General features: G+C 37.1%; 1 protein-coding gene across 1 annotated transcript in view; it reads left to right on the forward strand.

Moving 5' to 3' along the window:
* NECTIN3 (nectin cell adhesion molecule 3) overlaps nucleotides 1-20091 on the forward strand; it is a 207130-nt gene that overhangs the window by 175546 nt on the left and 11493 nt on the right. Inside the window, exon 8 of the mRNA XM_069069819.1 lies at nucleotides 19575-19637. Within this exon, the coding sequence (XP_068925920.1) occupies nucleotides 19575-19637 (63 nt within the window). The remainder of the gene's footprint in view (nucleotides 1-19574; nucleotides 19638-20091) is intronic.

The raw sequence follows: 20091 nt of genomic DNA on the forward strand, positions 1-20091 counted from the left end.
ACACACACACACACACACACACACACACACACACACACACACACACATTTTCCACCTGCATTGCAGGAGCTTTGTGGGGCCCAACTTCTGGTGGGGCCAGAATGCTGATGCATTCTGATCCTGCCTAATTTATGAGCTGGATTCTAGCCCAAGGTGCTCTATAGGCAGGTCATTTAAACATTATCTCCATTGTGGAGAAAAGTGCCAAACTACTATTCCAGACAATGACTTCACTAATTCAAAGGAAAACTGCATTCTTTGGGCATCCTGTTTCCCAAATTGTATTTCTTAGTGTACCTGCAAGTTAAATTAGACCTGCATCTTTCTATAGCAAGAGATTCTTCCTCCTTCCCCACCTTCTTTCCTTTTCTTTAGCTACATTCCATCTGAAGGAGGTAAACCAGTGGATCAGGTTGCTTGCAACTTTTCAAAAGAAAAAAGAAAGATATTTGAAAAGCACGTATTATAAATATCAGAACCAGGAAGTAAAAATAAGTATAATCTTTTGCTCAGAATATTCAGAGATCCTCTTATCCAGCTTTGTTTAATAGGGGAAGAAACTATTCTACAAAGGAACAGATAACTTTCCATATTAGATCCTCTATCTTAGTTATATTTGTTGCATTATGTGTAGAAGAAAAGAAGGATCATTAGGAAAGATGAAAAAGAGGTAGTTTGTCATCTCATAATTTAATCAAGAGAAATAAATGAAGTGTGCCATATTTAGGAGATTCTAAATCATTTTAAGACATACTTGTTTTTTGTTATTTTGGACTCCTTCACTTACGTCATTTTTGGCAAGATTAAACTTTTTAAAAATGCCTCCTACATGCAGAGCATTGTGATAGCCAACCGAAAGTCTTAATAGAGTTACATAAGACACAGCTTTTGTCCTCATGGTGCTAATAGTACTGTAACCCAGATAGCTATAATACAGAAAGACATATCTAAAGTTCTCTGAAGACAGGGACAATTTAATTGTTTTCGTGGTACCCCAGTACCTTGAACAGTGACCAACATAGAGTGAGTGATTAATAAATGCTTGTTGAGTGATTTAGTAAAAGAAGCACCAAGCCTGAACCTAAGACTTCTGGGTTCAAACCCTGACTCTGTCACCAGTAATGTGACCACAGGCTAACTATAAGTTTTACAAGATTCATCTTACCTGTAAAATAGAGGAAAAAGTTTTTATTACCCATCTCACAATTTTTTAAAGGAAAGCATACTGAAAAAAATTACTATAGAAATGTAAAGCTTCTATTATTTAAAGAAAAATGCAGTATTCTTTTGGTTAAGAAATGGTAAGCTATAAAAATGCAAAGTAAAGAGCTGCTAGTTAAAAACCCTCTAATAAGTGGTTTTGCTTAACTGTTTTCAGGAAAGACTCATGTATATTACTTTATTGGGAGAAATTAGTTGTATTTGGAGTAAATGTCTATCAAAACAAAATATATCATTTTTTAAGTGAGAGGTACAAGCCAAATGTTGAACAAGCAAAGTTGAAGGGGGTGATAGGATATGAATCATTAATGGCTCTAGGAGTCCTGGGAAGAACATGGTGCTTGAACTGAACATTAAAGAATGAGTAAGATTTTTTTTCAGGTGGAGATAATGAAAGTCTCAGGGGAAGATAATGTAAAAGGTTGGGCAGTCAGGTGGTACAGTGAATAGAATGCTAGGTGTGGAGTCATCTTCCTGAGTTCAAATCTGACCTCAGACACTTTCTAGCTGGATGACCCTGGGCAAGTCACTTAACCCTGTTTGCTTTAGTTTCCTCATCTGTAAATTGAGCTAGAGAAGGAAATTGGCAAATCACTCCAGTATCTCTGCCAAGAAAACCCCAAATGGGGTAATGAAGAAAGAGACACAATTGAAAACACCTTAACAACAAAAGTATAGAAGAAGATTTCCAAGTAGAAGCAATATTGTAAGCTTAGGCCTAGTGGTAGCACACAGGAAAAGACTTTAAAATGAATGATAAAATGATAAGACTTTAAAAATGAATATTTAAAAATAAAATAAACAACCCAGTTAAATTTGTGTTACATGGATAGGGGGAATTATATAAGAAAAACCTGGAAAGGTTTGATGGTGCCAAACTGTAGAAATCTGTTCATGTCAGACTAAGGAGCTTGAATGTTATTTTCAGGCACTAGTGAACCATTAAAGCATTCTGAGTGGAGAGTGATGTGATCAGATGTGTGCATAAGAAAAATTAATCTGTCAATTACATGAAGGATGGATTAGAGAGGGAAGAGAGTGCAGGAGTAAAAATCTGTTAAAAGCTATTGTAAGACACTGTGCTTGGCTGGAAATAACAGTGTCAAAAAGTACAGTCTCTGCCTTCAAGGAGCTTACCTTCTACTGGGGGATATGACATGCACACAAGTAAGCAGATACACAGTAAATAAAAAAGTTGTCGCAGTAGTTTATGTGCATGGCAAGGGGAATGGAGTGTAAGGATGCACACCAAGAAGAATAAAGAGGTAGAAACAATAGGACTTAACAGTGATTGAGTGTGGAGGATGAGGGAGACAGGGCAATTAATAATATCACTTAATATTTTTGCTGACGTTAAGATATATGTATATATATATATATATATATATGTATGTATATATGCCATTCTAAAGTTTGTAATTTGGTCATATTGTATTTTGACTTGCATTGTTTGGTAGATACAGTTTATGTTCAAGAGTATTTAAATATGAGCAAGTTTCCATAACACTTTTCTGATCTACCTGCACTAATTAGTTACCTTGTTTTGCATACGTATGACAATAAATAGATTAATTTTGGTAGAGTGGTCATTTAAAAAAATTATATTAACTCAGTCTATCCATAAGCAATTAATGGTTTTTTAATTGTTTAGATCTCACTTTATTTTTGTGAAAAATGTTTTATAGTTGTCTTCATGTAGTTCCTTGGTTTATCTTGGCAGGTAGACTCCCAAGTATTTTATATTATCTACAATTATTTTAAAGGGAATTTCTCTTTCTTTCTCTTGTTGCTGGACTTTATTGGTAATATATAGAAATGCTGATGATTTATGCGGGCTCATTTTGCATCTTGCAACTTTGTTGAAGTTATTGATAATTTCAGTTTTGTAGTTGATTCTGTGGGATTTTCTAAGTGTAACATCATATCATCTTGAAAGTGTGATAGTTTTGTTTCCACATTGCCTGTTCTAATTCCTTTAATTTCTTTTTCTTCTCTTATTGCTATAGCTAATATTTCTAGTACAGTATTAAATAATAGAAGTAATAATGGGCATCTTTGCTTCACCTCTGATTGTATTGGAAAGACTTCTAGCTTATCCCATTATAGATAATGCTTGTTGATGGGGTGAGATAAATATTACTTGTCATCTCCATTTTAGTCCTCTACTCTCTTATGTTTGTTTGTTTTTTAATAGGAATGGGTGCTATATTTTATCAAAGGCTTTTTCTGCATCTATTGAGATAATCATATGATTTCTATTGGTTTTGTTGATATGGTCAGTTATGCTGATAGTTTTCCTAATATTGAACCAGCCCTGCATTCCAGGTATAACTCCTACCTGGTCATAGTGTATGATCCTTATGACATATTGCTGTAATCTCTTTGCTAGTATTTTATTTAAATTTTTTTTACATCAATATTCATTAGGGAAATTGGTCTATAATTTTCTTTCTCTGTTTTGGCTCTTTCTAGTTGAGGTGTCAGCACAATATTTGTGTCATAAAAAAAGATTTGGTAGAAAAATGCTTCACCCACTTTTTAAAAATAGTTTATGTAGTATTAGAATTAATTGTTCTTTAATGTTTGGTAAGTGAATCCATCTGGTCCTGGGGCTTTTTATCTTAGGAAGTTCATTGATGTCTTGTTCAATTTCTTTTTCTAAGATCAGGTGATTTAAATATTTTTTCTTCTGTTATCTATAGTTTATATTTTTCTAGACATTCATACATTTCATTTAGATTGTTAAATTTATTGGCATATAATTAAGCATAAAATAACTCCTAAAAATTGTCTTACTTTCCTCTTCATTGGTGGTGAATTCACCCCTTTAGCTTTTGATATTAGTAACTTCATTTTCCTCTTTTTTATTTTAATCATATTAGCCAGTAGTTTATCTATTTTATTGGTGTTTCCCCCCCATAAAACCAGCTTCTACTTTATTAGTTCAATAGTTTTCTTACTTTCAGTTTTATTACTCTCTCCTTTGATTTTCAGAGTTTCCAATTTGGTGTTTAATTGGGAACTTTAAATTTTTTTCTAGTTTTTTTAGTTTCATGCCCAGTTAATTTATCTGTTTTTTTTTTCTATTTTATTGATGTAAGCGGTTAGAGATATAAATTTTCCCTTAAGTACCATTTGTTGTCATTTTCTTTAATGAAATTATGGATTGTTTCTATGGTCTGTTCTTTGACCCACTTATTTTTTAAGATTATATTATTTAATTTCCAACTTAATTTTAATCTCTCTATTATCCATTTTTAGTGTATTTTTAATTGCATTATGATCTGAAAAGGATGTATTTACCAGTTCTGTTTTTCTGTGTTTGATTATGAGGTTTTTATGTCCTAATATATAGTCAGTTTTTGTGTAGGTGCTATGTAATGCTGAGAAAAAGGTATATTCCTTTCTATTCCCATTCACTTTTTTCCAGAGATCTATATCTAACTTTTGCAATTTTTTTCACTTCCTCAATTAGCTTCTTTTGTATTTATTTTTTGGTTAGATTTATCTAGTTCTGAAAGGGAAAAGTGGAGTTCCCCCACTAGTATAGTTTTACTATCCACTTCCTCCTATAACTCATTCAACTTCTCCTTCAGAAATTTAGATGTTATGCCATTTGGAACATGTTTAATATTTTTAAAAATTTATTTATTTTTAGTTTTCAAAATTCATTTCCACAAGATTTTGAGTTACAATTATTTCTCTCCCCATCTTTCCCCTACCCCTCACCCCAAAATAGCAAGCCTAATGAATACCCCTTCCCCCAATCTGTTCTCTCTTTTATCCTCCCCCTTCACCTCCCTAACTTTCCAGTAGGGCAAGATGGGTTTCTATACCCCAGTACCTGTATATCTTATTTCCCAGTTGCATGTAAAAAAAAAAAAACAATTTTTAAACATTTGTTTTTAAAACTTTCAGTTCCAGATTTTTTCCCCCTTCATCCCTCCTCACCCATCCCCACTGTGAAAATAAGCAGTTCAATATAGATTGTGCATGTGTATTTACCCAAATCATTTCCATATTAGTTATATTATGGAAGACAAACTATATTTCCCTCCATCCTAACTGGCCTCTCACTGATTCTATTTTCTCCTTTGACCCTATCCCTTTTCAAAAATGTTTGCTTCTAACTACCCTCTCCCCCAATCTGCCCTACCTTCTATCCTCCCCCCTCTTTTCCCCTGCTCCCCTATTTTCCTGTATGGTAAAATACCCAATTGGGTGTGTATGTTATTCTCTCCTTAGGGCAAATTCAATGAGAATCAGGTTGCCCCATTCCCTTTCACCTTCCTGCTCTTCCCCTCCATTGTAACAGTTTTCTCTTGCCTCTTTTTTATGAGATAATTTACCCTAATCTATTGCTCCCTTTCTTCTTATCCCAATAAATTCCTCTCTCACCTCTTAATTTTATTTTTTGGATATTGTCCCTTCATATTCAACTCATCCTGAGCCCTCTTTCTATGTGAAAATGAACAAACAAATGCCTACACTCACATATATATTTATATACACATACATCCTCCTCTCTCTCTCTCTCTCTCTCTCTCTCTATATATATATATATATATATATGTATATATATATATATATATATATATATATATTCCCTTGAGCTATCCTCATACTGAGAAGTCTTATGAGTTACAATTATTGTTTTTCAATGTAGTAATGTAAATAGTTCAACTTTAATAAGTTCCTTATGATTTCTTTTTCTTATTTACCATCTCATTCTTCTCTTGCTTCTTGTATTTGAAAGTCAGATTTTCTTTTCAGCTCAGGTTTATTCATAAAGAATGCTTGAAAGTCCTCTATTTCATTGAATGACCATATTTTTTCCCTGTAGCATTATACTCAGTTTTGCTGGGTAGGTGATTCTTGGTTTTATTCCTAGCTCCTTTGACCTCTGGAATATCATATTCCCAGCCCTTTGATCCCTTAATGTAGAAGCTGCTAGGTCTTATGTTCTCCTGATTGTGTTTCCACAATACTCAAATTCATATCTGTTTAATATTGATATGACTTTATTGTCAATGGTACTTTTCAGCAGGATATATTTTCCTTCCTTATCTCTTTAAATGGATTTATTTTTGCTTTTGCTTTGTCTGATATCATGATTGCTACCCCTGCTTTCTTAGCTTCAGCATAATAAATTCTACCCAGTCCCTTACCTTTACCCTGTGTATATCTCTCTGCTTCAAATGTGTTTCTTGTAAACAACATATTGTAGGATTCTGGTTTTTAATCCATTCTGCTGTCTTCTTCCCTTTTATGGGTGAGTTCATCCTATTCACATTTATAGTTACGATAACTGTGTATTTCCCTTCGTGCTATTTTTTCCTTGTTTTCCCCTTCTTTTGTTCCCCACTTTTTCCCTCCTTACAAATGTTTTACTTCTGATCACCACCTTCCCCAGTCTACCCTCCCTTTTATTAGTCCTCCTCTCCTCCTTCTCTTATCACCATCTTTTTTTACTTCTCATAGATAAGATAGATTTCCGTATCCAACTGAGTATATCTGTTATTCCCTCTTTGAGGCAGTAAGGTTTAAGCTTTGTCTGCCACTCCCCAGCCCATCTTCACATCCATTATAATGTCTCTTCAAGCATCTTTATGTGGGAAAATTTACCCCACTAAATTCTCCCCCTCCCTCTTCCTCCAGTGTAATTTTCTTTCTCAACTTTTATTTTGTTTTTTGGGGTACTGTATCAGCAATGCCATATTCACAATGCCTATGGAAATTATAGATATGCTGATATAATTATCCATCACAAAATATATCATGCTTGCCATATGGGGGAATAAGCTAGAAAATTTATTAAGATACCAAAAGAGTGAGTCCCAAAACCAGAAAGTGAAAGCCATCAGAGTAGTTATGAAATTGGCACAGGTAGATAAAGTAGAAAGCACCCACATTCTCAAGCCTTTAAAACAGAACAGGCTACCTCAGGCAAAGGTCCTCCTCTCCCCACTCGCAGCAACCACCCAGCGTCCCGGAAGCGCGCTCCCAGCAGCTCCGGCCCCTGGCAGTCCTCAACAGGAGTCCTTAGCAGAAATTCTGGCTGACTCAAAAAGGGCTTCGCGCTGCCGCTGCCTCTGCTGCTGCTGCCGCCGTCACCGCCACCTAGCCACCGCAGGAACTCCAGCTTGGCTTCCGCTTCCTTTTGCTCTGCCCCTTCCTGCTACATCAGCAAGTCCAATGGGGCATGGAAGATCTTTAAATCCCATAACCCTTACATTCCGCCCCAAGATCTTTCATGTCCCTTACATGGCAAAAATACAGTAGGAATAACTGGTGTCAACAAAATTTCACAACAATATAACAACAATAGCACACAATAAACACAGAAAACCATATTTTAGGGTGGGGCTTGAGCACAAGCTCCCCATCATTCCCCCCACCCTGAACAAATGGGGCCCCAAAATCTTGTGGTAAGGGGTGAAGGTCTCTTCTTCCATGGCTACTTGCTGCTGAGTAGAGCTGTCCCTGTCCTGAGGGGTCCCATTTGAAAGGTCAGTTCTTAATATGCTTGATGCCAGGTCCAAGGGTGACACATCACAGTTGCAGACAGGGGGTGACATCCAGCTTAAGCTATCAGGGTTCTACAGGTGGAGTGTACCAAGCCTGTGGAAAAACAAATCTAGCAAACAAGGTGAACAGACAAAAAATCAAGAAGAAGCAAAGAGACAATAACCAGATTATTGTAGCCTCACTCATGGTAGAATAAATGAGTTAAGGGTACAATTTTGTAATCATCTTCTCCAGAATAAACAATAGTTACAGTGTTATCCCTCCCATGAGCTATAATCTCTGCAGCCTTTGGAACATCATCTGGCTTCCGTTTTACCCATACTTTAGCTCCTGATTTTATTCTATCAGTAGAACCAAATCCTTCAGTTCCTCTGACAGTTATTTTGAAAGGAGAATCAGTTTTTACAAGTGGCATTGTTTTACAAGGAACGATAATCACTTGAACTATCCTATCATTCTTGTGAATCTGTATGGGCCCATCACCTAAATTCTGGAAAGTTACAACAATTTCTCCTTGACTGCTTTGTTAAAGGAAAGCAACTCAAAATGGGTTAACAAGCTTACTTTAATCAGTCAGACATATATCGTTTACCTTGTTCAGGGGAAAAAGGTCAGCACCCCGAACTTCAAAGTATACAGGCAGAATTATCAAGACAGAAACAGATCAAGTAGACAGATTTCCAAACTGTCCAACCATTACATCCATACCCAATCAGCATCTGGGTTTCAACATCTGGGTTTTTCAAAGCCGGGGGGCTCCAGACAACGGCTTCCCAGAATCCATATCAAATCACAGAACACTTCTCAAAGTGAGCCCCCAAAACAAAGCTACACATCAGGGCTTATATAGCCTTCTCCTGGCTCAGAGAATGTAACAACCTTTTGGACCCACTGGCCAATCAAAAAGTATCTACTGAAAAACAAGCCTCCCACCCCAGGCTCCAGGTGCACTTTAGCCTAGGGGCAGGGAAGATCTTCCAAATTTGCATTCCCATTACAGGTACCATCCCATCAAAGTCACCTTATGTCCACACTCTCTGTCTATATATACTTCTAATTGCTCTTATAGTAATAAATAAAAAAAATAAAGTTCTTAAGAGTTACAAATATCTTGTCATATAGAAATGTAAATAGTTTAACCTTCTTGGGTTTCTTTTTTATATTTTCTCTTTCTTTTTTACCTTTTAATGTTTTCCTTGAGTCTTGTATTTGGAGGTCAGATTTTTTTTTTTTTAATTCAGCTTTGGTCTTCTTATTAGGGATGCTTGAGAATCTTCTCTTTTGTTAAATGTCCAGTTTTCCCCCTGAAAAACTATATTCAGTTTTGCTTGGTAGGTGATTCTTGGTATTAATCCTAACTCCTTTGCTTTCTATCATATCATATTCCAAGCCCTGCAGTTCTTTAGTGTGGAAGCTGCCAACTCCTGTAGCTGTAGCTCCATGATACGTGAATTGTTTCTTTTCAGCTGCTTACAATACTTTCTCCTTGATCTGTGAGTTCTGGAATTTGGTTATAATGTTCCTGGGAATTTCCATGTTGGGATCTCTTTCAGGCCGTGATTGGTGAATTCTTTCTATTTCTATTTTGCTTTTTGTTCCAAATATATCAAGGCAGTTTTCTTTGATAATTTTTAAAAATGTTGTCCCAACTTTTTTTTAATCATGTTTTTAGGTAGTTCAATTATTCTTATATTGTCTCTTCTGAATCTATTTTCTAGACCAGTAGATTTTCTGATGAGGAATTTCACATTTTCTTTGTTTTTTTTAACTTTTTTATTGTATCTTGATGTCTCAAAGAGTCATTAGCTTTCACATGCTCAATTCTAATTTTTAAGGAATAATTTTCTTCAGTGAGTTTTTGTATTTCCTTTTCCATTTGGTTGATTCTATCTTTTAGGGAGTTATTTTCCTTGATAAATTTTTGGATGTATTTTTTCATGGCATTGACTCTTTTTTCATGATTATCTTTCATTACTCTTATTTCTTTCCCCAATTTTTCTTCTACTTTTCTAACTTTCTTTTTATAAGCCTTTTTAAGCTCTTCCAGGAATTATTTTTAGGCCTGAGATCAAATTACATTTTTCTCTGAGGCTTCACTTGTAGCCATTTTGATGCTATTGTCCTTTTTTAAGTTTATGCCTTGAACTCCCCTGTCACCATGGTAACTTTCTATAGTGAAGCTTTTTTTTCTTTTTCCTCATTTTTCCTGCCTTTTTTGACTTGGTGTTTTTATGTGAGAGTTGGGTTCTGGTCCTTCACTGTCCCCAACACAAAAAGCTTGGTATAGTACAGGCCCTCCCTTGACTTCTAAAATCATACTATGTCTAATGCTGAAATCAAGGCAGTCTGAGTTGTATCAGCACATCTGGGGATTGGGTCAGTGAGGACAGTTGAATTTTGTTGTTGTTGATCATCCTTCATTCTTTTTTTTTTAAAGCAGTTGGGGTTAAGTAACTTGCTCAAGGTCACATGGCCAGTTATTTTGTGTCAGTGCCAAGTATCTGAGACTGGAACTGATCCCGGGTCTCCCGATGCCAGGGCGGCACTCTTACTCACTGCACCACATGGCTGCCTTAATCCTCCTTCATTCTTAAAAAAGACCAATAACATCACAAGCATGGTGTCTTGACTTGTAAATTGGACTTGAGTGAGGCAAAGCTGTGAAAGTCATCAGCCTCACTTTCTTCCCCTGTGACAAGACGAAGGCCAAGAGTACTTGCAATAGCCGAGATACAATGGGTGACCTTGGCCATTCTAAATTAAGGTCTTTCCCAGGTCTCATTTTGTCTGAGGCCACACCCATTCAATTACCAAAGGCTAGGTAAGAGTTGAAACAAAAGATGATCCAATTTACCATCCTAAAGATATTAATGTAGGAGGAGAAGACCTGCAAAGTTTTTTGTCAGAACAAAAAAATAATTGCTATTTATACTAATTCTAATCCATTAAAACCTAAACAATGAGCCACATAGGCTTGAGCTGGGCCTATTATTGAATTTTTCCATAGTCCTAGATAATGTCAAAGTTTGGCTGAATTGGGTCAATTACTAGTATAATACCATATAAAGAGGAAGGGATTTGAAGTTGGAGAACCTGGCTTTAAAGTCCAGCTTGCCTACTTTCTACCTATATGACCTTGGAAAAGTCACTTATCTATCTTGGCTCCAATTTCCTTATATATAAAATAAGGGGTTTGCACTAGAAACCTTTCCAGCTCTAAGTCTATGATCCTATGAAATTTTTTGTCCCCCTTTTAGAAAATTATGATCTTATAGCATCAGGACACGTAAGCATTCCTTATTTCCAGTGGTGGGTTAACATGCACATCTCCTTAAGACTCTGTCCCTTAGAGGTCTTGAAGACTCTCCTTATTCCAGGAATTAGGCACATCCTATGAATATATTAAGCTTACAAAGTATTTCTTGATAAGAAATGACCTGTTAGCAATCAAGATTTAAACTACTAATTAATGAAATATATCTGCTCATTTTTCATAGTGGATTAATGAAGATTGTAAAGTCAGAATTATAGTCATAACATTTCTATAGGAGGAAGGACCTTAGAATTCATCAAACCCAACACTCCCACCCCCATTTCATAGGTGAAAAAAAAATGAAGCCCAAAGAATTCAAATTACTCATTCAAGGTATTTGAGCCTTAACATCAAGGAATGGCACAACTAGCTGGCTAATGGGAGAGCCAGGACAAAAGCCCAGCTTCCTGTGTTTGTCTCACTGTACCACATGGCCTCTCTTGACTCAGTTTGATGTAATTAGACATTTATAATCATCTCTAGTCTTTATCCCCTAGTCAGCTTTGCATCTATCCTGCAGTGAGTGTCTGCCTGTATGTCTTTTCCTTACTCTCTCTGTCTCTGTCTCTCTGAGATTCTGCCTGTCTGTCTGTCTCTCTCCCTTTCCTTCCCTCCCTCCTTCCCCTTCCCCCTCTTGCTCTGCCTTCTTTCCTCCATCCATCCATCCTCCTTTCTTTCTCTTCTCTCCACATTTCTCCCACTCATCATCATTTACTGTCTCAGGTCACTTACTTAAAATGAAAAGCAAGATATTTCTGGGGAAATTCTACCTGTGGCTAATACCTGCTTCAAAAGCCAAGTTGGAGATGGGTCATTGAGGGAGTGCCATTTGTCAGATACCAACTTATTCACACTCATGTGCCAAACTCTGGGCTTAATATGGGATACATGAACCCAACCCACCCCTACCACCTCTGGGTACTTTCTTTTCCCACGTAAGATTGACAGCTTGGAAATGTCCCATTTGAATGAACAAAATCTGATTAATTTTGATTTTGTTTTTTTCATATTAATTCTCAAGACCAGTAAAGCTGTGGTATGTGTATTTGTATATAGTCTTCATTAACCTACTGTGGAAAAAAGAACAGATATATTTCATTACCTGATCTCTAATTTAAATTCTGGTTGTGAACAGGCCACTGCTTATCAAGAAATCTATATAAATATTGTGTTGTAGCCAAACACAGTCCATCCCTTCTGCTAAACTCCCACAGAAGCACTCAGGAAGTAGGGCTCTCAGAGACTCACTAGCCCAGGTTCCCACTTGTTTCTAATCAGTTTTAGCACAGTACCTGGCACATAGTAGGCACTTAATAAATGTGTTATTGATTATTGGACAAGAACGCCCTCCACAATATACTTGAAGAGTGACGTTTCTACCTTTCTTTGAAGACTACTAACAGAGGGTAAGCTATTATTCTCTGGGACTGTGCATTCTACTTTTTTTTGTTGTTTGGTCATTTTTTTTCTTTCAGTTACATCTGACTCTGTGTGATTCCATTTGGAGTTTTCTTGGTAGGGATACTGAAGTGGTTTGCCATTTTCTTTTCCAGCTCATTTTAGAGATGAGGAAACTGGGGCAAACAGGGTGAAGTGACTTGCCCAGGGTCACCCACCTAAAAAGTGTCTGAGGCTGGATTTGAGCTGGCTCCCAGTCCAGCACTTTATATACTGTGCCACTTAGCTGTTCTGTTCTTCTTTTAGATGCCTCTAAATGTTCAAAACATTCCCCTGTCCTCTAGTTAACTTAAATTTCCCTCTTTTCAACTTCTACCCATTGATAGATATCAATTGATCCAAAAAGAACAAGTTTGACCCCTCTTTCAAGTGACACTTCTTCATATGCTGGAAGAAAATCATGTTTCTCCAATGTGTTGTAAGCTGATCCATCTCTCGTTTTAAGCTGAACATCTCCAGTTCTTTCAACTAATTCAGAATAATCTCAGAATCCTTCATCCTAGTCACCTCTTTGTGGTTGATCTCCCATTTATCAATGTCCTTCCTAAAATGGGATATCCTGAACAGAACGTAATACTCCAGATGTGGACTGATGCCTAGGCCTGGATGTTATACCCCCTGGGTGCCCATAAAACAACAGATGACTTTATTTTTAGATGCTGCATCATACTGTTGACAGGAATTGAATTGTGCTTGCAGTGCATTTTCATTCGACTAAAACTCCCAGACCTTTTTTAGATAAATTACCATCTAGTCATGCCTCCCCATCTTAAACTTGTAAAGCCAGGTTTTTTTTTGTTTATTTTTGTTTTTTCATTCAAGTTCCTTTTAAATTTCATGTTATTCCATTTGACTCAGTATTCCAGCTTATATAGATTACTTTGGTATCATGACTGTCTTGTGATACATTAACTATCCTTCTAGTTTTGTGCCATCTACAAATGAAATAAGCATTTGATCTATCCTTTTATCCAAGTCATTAATAAAAATGTTAAATAGTACAGTCCCACACACGGATCCATGGGACACTCCACCATGAGCCCCTTTCTAAGCTAACATCAAGCCATTAATAGCTGATTATTTGTCCAATCATTCAACCAGTTCTGGATTTACTTAAATTTACTCTTTTCTAGTCCACATCTGCCCCTCTTGCCCACAAGAATAGTATGAGAAATGCCACCAAATACTTTGTTCAAATCCAAGCAAGCCCTATCTAAAATGTTCCCTTGATCTACCAACCCAATCAAGAAAGGAAATGAGGCTGTTCTGGCATGACCTGTTCTTGATGAGAAATGTGATCTCTTTGTGATTTCTTTCTCCTTTTCTAGATGTTCATTAACCATCCTTTTAATAATGTATCCTAGAATTTTGCCGAGTTGAAGTCAAGTGCACTGATCTATGGTTGCTGACTGCACTCTTTTCCCTTAAAAAATAAGATATTTACTTACTCTTCTCAAGTCCCAGAGGGCATCTCTCCTGCTCTCCATGATCTTTGAAAGATCATTGACAGTTGTTCAGTTCTTGTAGCATCTTGGAATGTAATTTGTCTTATTTATCTGCTCCCCCACGTAAGAGTTGTCAGGGATCTCAAGTCCTGTACACTACTGGACACAGTTGAAATGAGTCTACCTCTCAGTCATATTAATGCCCTCCACATGGACTCCTGAACTTAGTTTTGTCTGTCCATACACTGGCCTCGCACATCCAGGAGCTAGTTTCTATTATCACATGTCCTGCCTCACACCAGCATCAACCTTAAGTCTCTGTGCTTTCTAAATAGCTGTGAGCAGTTATGTGCATGACCCTGAAACCTCAGGTGCATAACTATTTCTGCTGCTGGAATCCCCAGGGCCTTGAACTAAGTGCATGTTATGTATACAAGTAGATAAGTACTCATTTTAAAAGCCACTAGGAAATGAGAATATATTGTAAAAAGAAACAATTAGCATCCACTTTAAGAAGAATGGCCAAATAAAAATGTTGCCTCCTTGGGGGATGGTTGTGAATTTCTTTTGCCTGGGCACCTGGGAGGCAACATATTATAGTGGGTAGGGCTCTGGCCTTGGCATCAGGAAGATCTGTGTTCAATTCTTGTCAGATACTTACTGCCTGTGGGACTCCAAGCATTTCACTTAACCATTCTGTGCCCCAGTTTCTTCCCATATAAAATGAAGATGATGGACTCAGTGGCCTCTAAGTCATGTTCCAATTCTAAATAAATCATTCTAAGATGCTTAGATAAAAGGGAAAAGTCAGTCAATTGAATTGGATAGTTTAACTCAGTAATCATTCCTAGTATTTCCACACTGGCTACAATCAGCTATTTAAAATAGGTATCTGCGAGCAGTATGCATTTATAAGATCTGTGTATTATTTGCACAAATCTACCCTGGGTAGGATGCTCTATTCCTGGGCACTTTTCTGAGACTGCCACCACCCCAGAACTGATCTTCATCACCTGGGTCTCTCTTTCTCAGTCCTCTCCCCATTATATAGTATACCCTCTATTCACCAATCAAAGTGATCAGGTAAAACTCAGGTCTGACCACGTCACCCTCCTATCCAATAAAATCCACATGGTTTCCTGTTACCTCCAAGCTCAAATACAAAATACTCTGGCATTTAAAAGTACGTTATAACCTGACCCCTTCTAACCTTTCCAGTCTTCTTATACCTTATTCCCATCTGCATACTCTGACGTCCAGTAACAGTAACCTCCTTGCTTTCCTTCACTCAAGACATGCCGCCTTCCAATGCCTCTCTCCATTTTCACTGGCTGTCCCTCATGCCTGGAATTTTCTCCCTCCTCATCTTCATCTCCTGGCTTCTCTGGCTCTTCCTTCAAATCCCAGTGAAAATCCTACCTTTTATAAGAAGCTTTTCCAGGTTTTCTTTAATGCTGATGCCTCTCCTTCTATTTATGATGTCCTACTTATCTTGTATACGTAGTTTATTTGTACATAGCTTTTGCATGTTATTTTCCTCATTACATTCCTTGAGAGCAAGAACTGTCCTCAGTGGTATTGCTGTACCTGGCACATAGTAGGTGCTTGTGCTGACTTGACTTTTCAAGCTCATATTTTATTACTGCTTCCCAAAGGTTGTAAGTTCTTTTTTTTTCTTCTATTTTTCACCTTTTCACCACAATTGACTAGAATCTCTACACCAGAATAACATAGAGGAGAGAAAACGTAGACCTGAGAGAAACACCGGGGACAGTAAAGGTTGCCAGACATCTTTTCTGTACCCAAGGTTTGAGAGCAATGATTTGTACATTTTGAAGACAGGTGGTTATCTAGAGCAGGGTTTCTTAAATATTTTGCCCTCATGACCCCTTTTTGCTTTTTGGCAGCCTTAGTTGGCAGTTGTGTGGCCTGAGGGTATACACAGTGCAAAGTGCACATGCTGTGTGTTTGGAACCAAGGCTGAAAGGAAGTTGCATGATGTAACACAGGCAAGTGCTGCCAGAAACACCTCAGATTCATTACACATTTGATTTTTAATTAATTTTTGGTCATTACTGTAATGGGAATGTAAATTTTTAAGATATTCCCTGCCCCTAGGCTTAAGTGCACCTGGAGCCTGTGGTGGGAGGCTTGTTTCTCAGGAGATGCTTTTTGATTGGTCAGTGGGTCAAGAGGGTTATTACATTCTCTGACCCAGGAGAAGGCTATGTAAACCCTGATGTGAGGCTTTGTTTTGGGGCTCACTTTGAAAAGTGTTGTGTGATTTGATCAGATGAGACTCTGGGAAGTCATTGAGAGCCCCCCCCCCCCCCCCTTTGAAAAACCCAGATGTTGATGGTAACTGTGATTTGGTATGGATGTAATGGTTGGACAGTCTGGAAACCTGTCTGCTTGATCTGTTTCTCTGTCTTTATAATTCTGTCTGTATACTCTGAAGTTCGGGGTGCTGACCTTTTTCCCCTGAACTAGGTGAAAGATATATGTTTGATTGATTAAAGTAATCTTGTTAACCCATTTTGAATTGCTTTCCTTTAGCAATGCAGATCTAAGAACCTGTGTTGGCAGCCATCCTGGTGACGCTGGGGTGCTTGCCGCTGCAATTGCACATTCAGGAATCTTTTACTGTTGTGGGATTGAGACCCACAGTTTAAGAAGCACTGAGGGTCTTTCAGTATCATTTTAAAATATATTTTATAACCAAACTGTCAGATCTAGAAACAAAGACAGGTGATCTGCTATAGAAATTAATTGATTCTGCTGTGCTACTTACCAGAAAATCACTGCCATTTGCAAAAGAGAAATTTATTGTCCCTCCCTTCCCACCACTCCTTCCCGATTTAGTGTTGTGAAGTAAAAGGTGTGTAGATGTAGGGAAGGAAACAGTAAGTACTAGGGTTGTCTTTTTCAAAATTCTGATACACCTTCTCGAAAGAATGAACTAAATTTTTTGTAGCTTAGGTATCTTGTGCATCTGTCCTTAAGTCAGAGCTCTGATCTACTTTGATTCAATTCAATAAACATGTATTGAACCCTTCCAAAATTCTGTGGGAGATTCAGAGATTAAAAAGACAGAATCCTAGCCTCTTGGAGCTGATACTCAATCACAGGGAATAAGGCATACTGAAATAACTATAATATCTTTGGAAATGTTTCCAGTCTTCCATTTAGATGCTAGAATGGCATAGAAGTCATTCCCCACAATTCAGACAGCAATGGCCTGGAAAATGTAAAACAATAGAGCAGCAAACAGTGAAATATGCCTGCCTCGAGTGTACTTTTTAAGGGCTCTCTAGGGCAGCAGTTATACTTTCCTAATTACATTTGGCTCAGGCTTGTGCCAGTTTGAATTTCTGGTGTAGACATTGACTGTAGGACAGGTAAACTAGAAGCCTGTTTGTGATGGTGAGCGAAATGGGTGGAACGAACATTTGCCAAAGAAAATGTGCTTGCTATAAGATAAGCATTTTGTAAACTGGAAACCTCTATATAAGTGTGAACCACAGTTATCACAAAGTGGGTAACCCCCTTTAGATGATCAAGAGCTGACCATTATCTACCAGAAGAGAGAAATAATTGTTCCTTTAATCAATCAATTAACAAGAGTTTGTTAAATGCCTCCTGGGTGTGAAGCACTGTGCTTTGTCTATGAGCCTGGGGATGGTATGGTATTTTGTTGTTTTTTAGTCATTTCACTCATGTCCAATTCTTCATGACCCCTTTTCTGGGCTGTTTTTGTGTTTTTGTTGTTGTTATTGTTGTTTTATGAAAGTATTGGAGTGTTTTGCCCTTTCTTTCTCTAGCTCATTTTTTCAGATGAGAAAACTGAGGCAAGTGGGGGTAAATGATTTGCCCAGGGTCATACAACTAATAAATATCTGAGGTCAGATTTGAAGTCAGGTCTTCCTGACTCCAGGTCCAGCTCTCTATCCACTGCATACCTAACTGCTCTATGGTATGGTATATCCCTATATTTTTGGGATTGTGTTGGTGAGTTGGGATAGGGGAAGGGATAAATTAGTAAAAATATTTATTAAGTGTTTATCATGTGCAAAACTCTGTGAGGGGGATACAAATAGAAAAAGACAGTGGTCCTTTCTGTCATGGAGCTCACACTCTACTGTAAATGGGATAGACAACAGCACATGTAGGAAAGTTCAGCTATGGGGTTGATGGTAAACCCAAGAACAAAGGCCGCTAAATAGGGCAGAGCATATTTTTCTCAGCTTTAAGCCTATCCAAAATATCAGACTAAGGCCAACTGAGAGATTTCCTTCTCTCTTGAGCCATGCTTCCAGTATGATACAAGTGTATATAAAAAAAGTTCTTCCATAGAGCATATTGCTTTTCTGTGTTTTTCTCATACCATCAAAACAAGTGCAGAGGTAGGCAAACGGGGCTCGAACTGTCAGGCGTTTCATGTGCATTTTCTTGTGCAGTCATCCCTTTCTAAAAATTCTAATGCTGGGGGTGACTAGATGGTGCAGTGAATACAGCATCCGCTCTGGAGTCAGGAGGACCTGAGTTCAAATCAAGCCTCAGACACTTAACATAAAAATTAGCCATGTGACCTTGGGCAAGTCACTTAACCCCAATTGCCCTCCAAAAAGCAAAAAAAATATATATATATAATGCTATGGAAACACTTGTTTTATTTCATAAATTAAAAACAAAATAAAGAAAAGTTTTAAAAAGAAAACTGTTGATATCTTTTGACCATGTATTTATTGTGGGAATGGTTCTTATTCTCATACATTTGAAGCAAATCCTTATTCATCTTGGAGTCTCTTATCAAAAAAACTTAATGTAAAGATTTTTTCCCAGTTAACTATTATAGTATTCATTGAACAAAAAAAAGCTTTTAATTTTGTAGTGTCAAAATTGTCCATTTTGGGGTGGCCAGGTAGCACAGCGAGTAAGAGCACTGGCTCCAGTATCGGGATGACCTGGGGGATCGAATCCAGGCTCAGATACTTAGCACCACACCCAGAAATAACTGGCCATGTAACCTTGAGCAAGTTATTTAACCCAAATTGCTTTAAAAAAAATTGTCTATTTTATCTTCTCTGACCCTCTCTATTCCTTATTTGGTCATGAACTCTTCTACTGTGTGATAATGATCTAGGTGATGGCTCATATATCTTGATATATGATGTGAGATATTGGTCTATATTTAATTTCTGACAGGTTGCTTTGCAGTTTTCCCAGCAGTTTTTTTTATTTTGTTTTGTTTTTATTGAAAAGTGAATATTTCTAGCATGAGTTTATACCATAAGCTGAATTTATAAAACGTTATGTCCATTTGTTTCTTTATGCTGTATACCTAATCTGTTCTGATGATCAACCTCCTTAAGTTTTAACCAATACCATGTAACTTTGATAATTACTGCTTTAAGATCTGGTACTGCCAGGCCCCGTTCCTTTCTACTTTTTTTTTCAGTATTTCCCTTGAGATTTTTGTGAATTGAATAGATTTTTAATAAGGTTTAAAGTAAGTTCTTTTATATGTGATTCTTTGTATTATATTGGATGTGTTTTGCAATAGTTCTGTATATGTGATAAAAGCAAATATTGTATTTTTTTTCTTACAGAGAGAACACTTTCCTTTGCAGAGTCAGTACAAAGAAAGAGAAATAGGCAGTTTTCAGCATACTGTAAGTAATAAGCTTTTATTCTAGGTGTGAACTTGACTGGGCCACAATTTTCATAGTAGCAAAGTGCTATTTTAAGTCTATGAAGGTTCTTCTTTTTTTTCTTCTTATGTTCAGTATTGTCTTTGAGTGTCTGATAGAATAAAATTTTATAAAATATTTAGGGTTTGTCCTTCCTGAGCAGTAGACATCATGTCCTATGAAATAAATGACTATTCTGAGAGGAACATTACCTGTTTATGGTGTCCTAGACTAGTGTCTCTTGACAGAAACTATACTGCTGACCAGTAAAGTATTACAATTCTCCACCACAAACCACTCTGTCTTTTAAATACTCAAGTTGTTTAGTGTATAAGGATGGAAGCTAGAGAACAGTAGGGCTAATAATAGATGGGAAAACTCAATGCATGAGACAGGGAATCCATTTTAAAATTGTTTTTGGATCCATACGTCCTTG

This window comes from Petaurus breviceps, unplaced genomic scaffold (genome assembly GCF_028583685.1).
Source record: "Petaurus breviceps papuanus isolate PSGF00001 unplaced genomic scaffold, PetGlider_PUasm1.0 90792, whole genome shotgun sequence".
Classification (NCBI taxonomy): domain Eukaryota; kingdom Metazoa; phylum Chordata; class Mammalia; order Diprotodontia; family Petauridae; genus Petaurus; species Petaurus breviceps.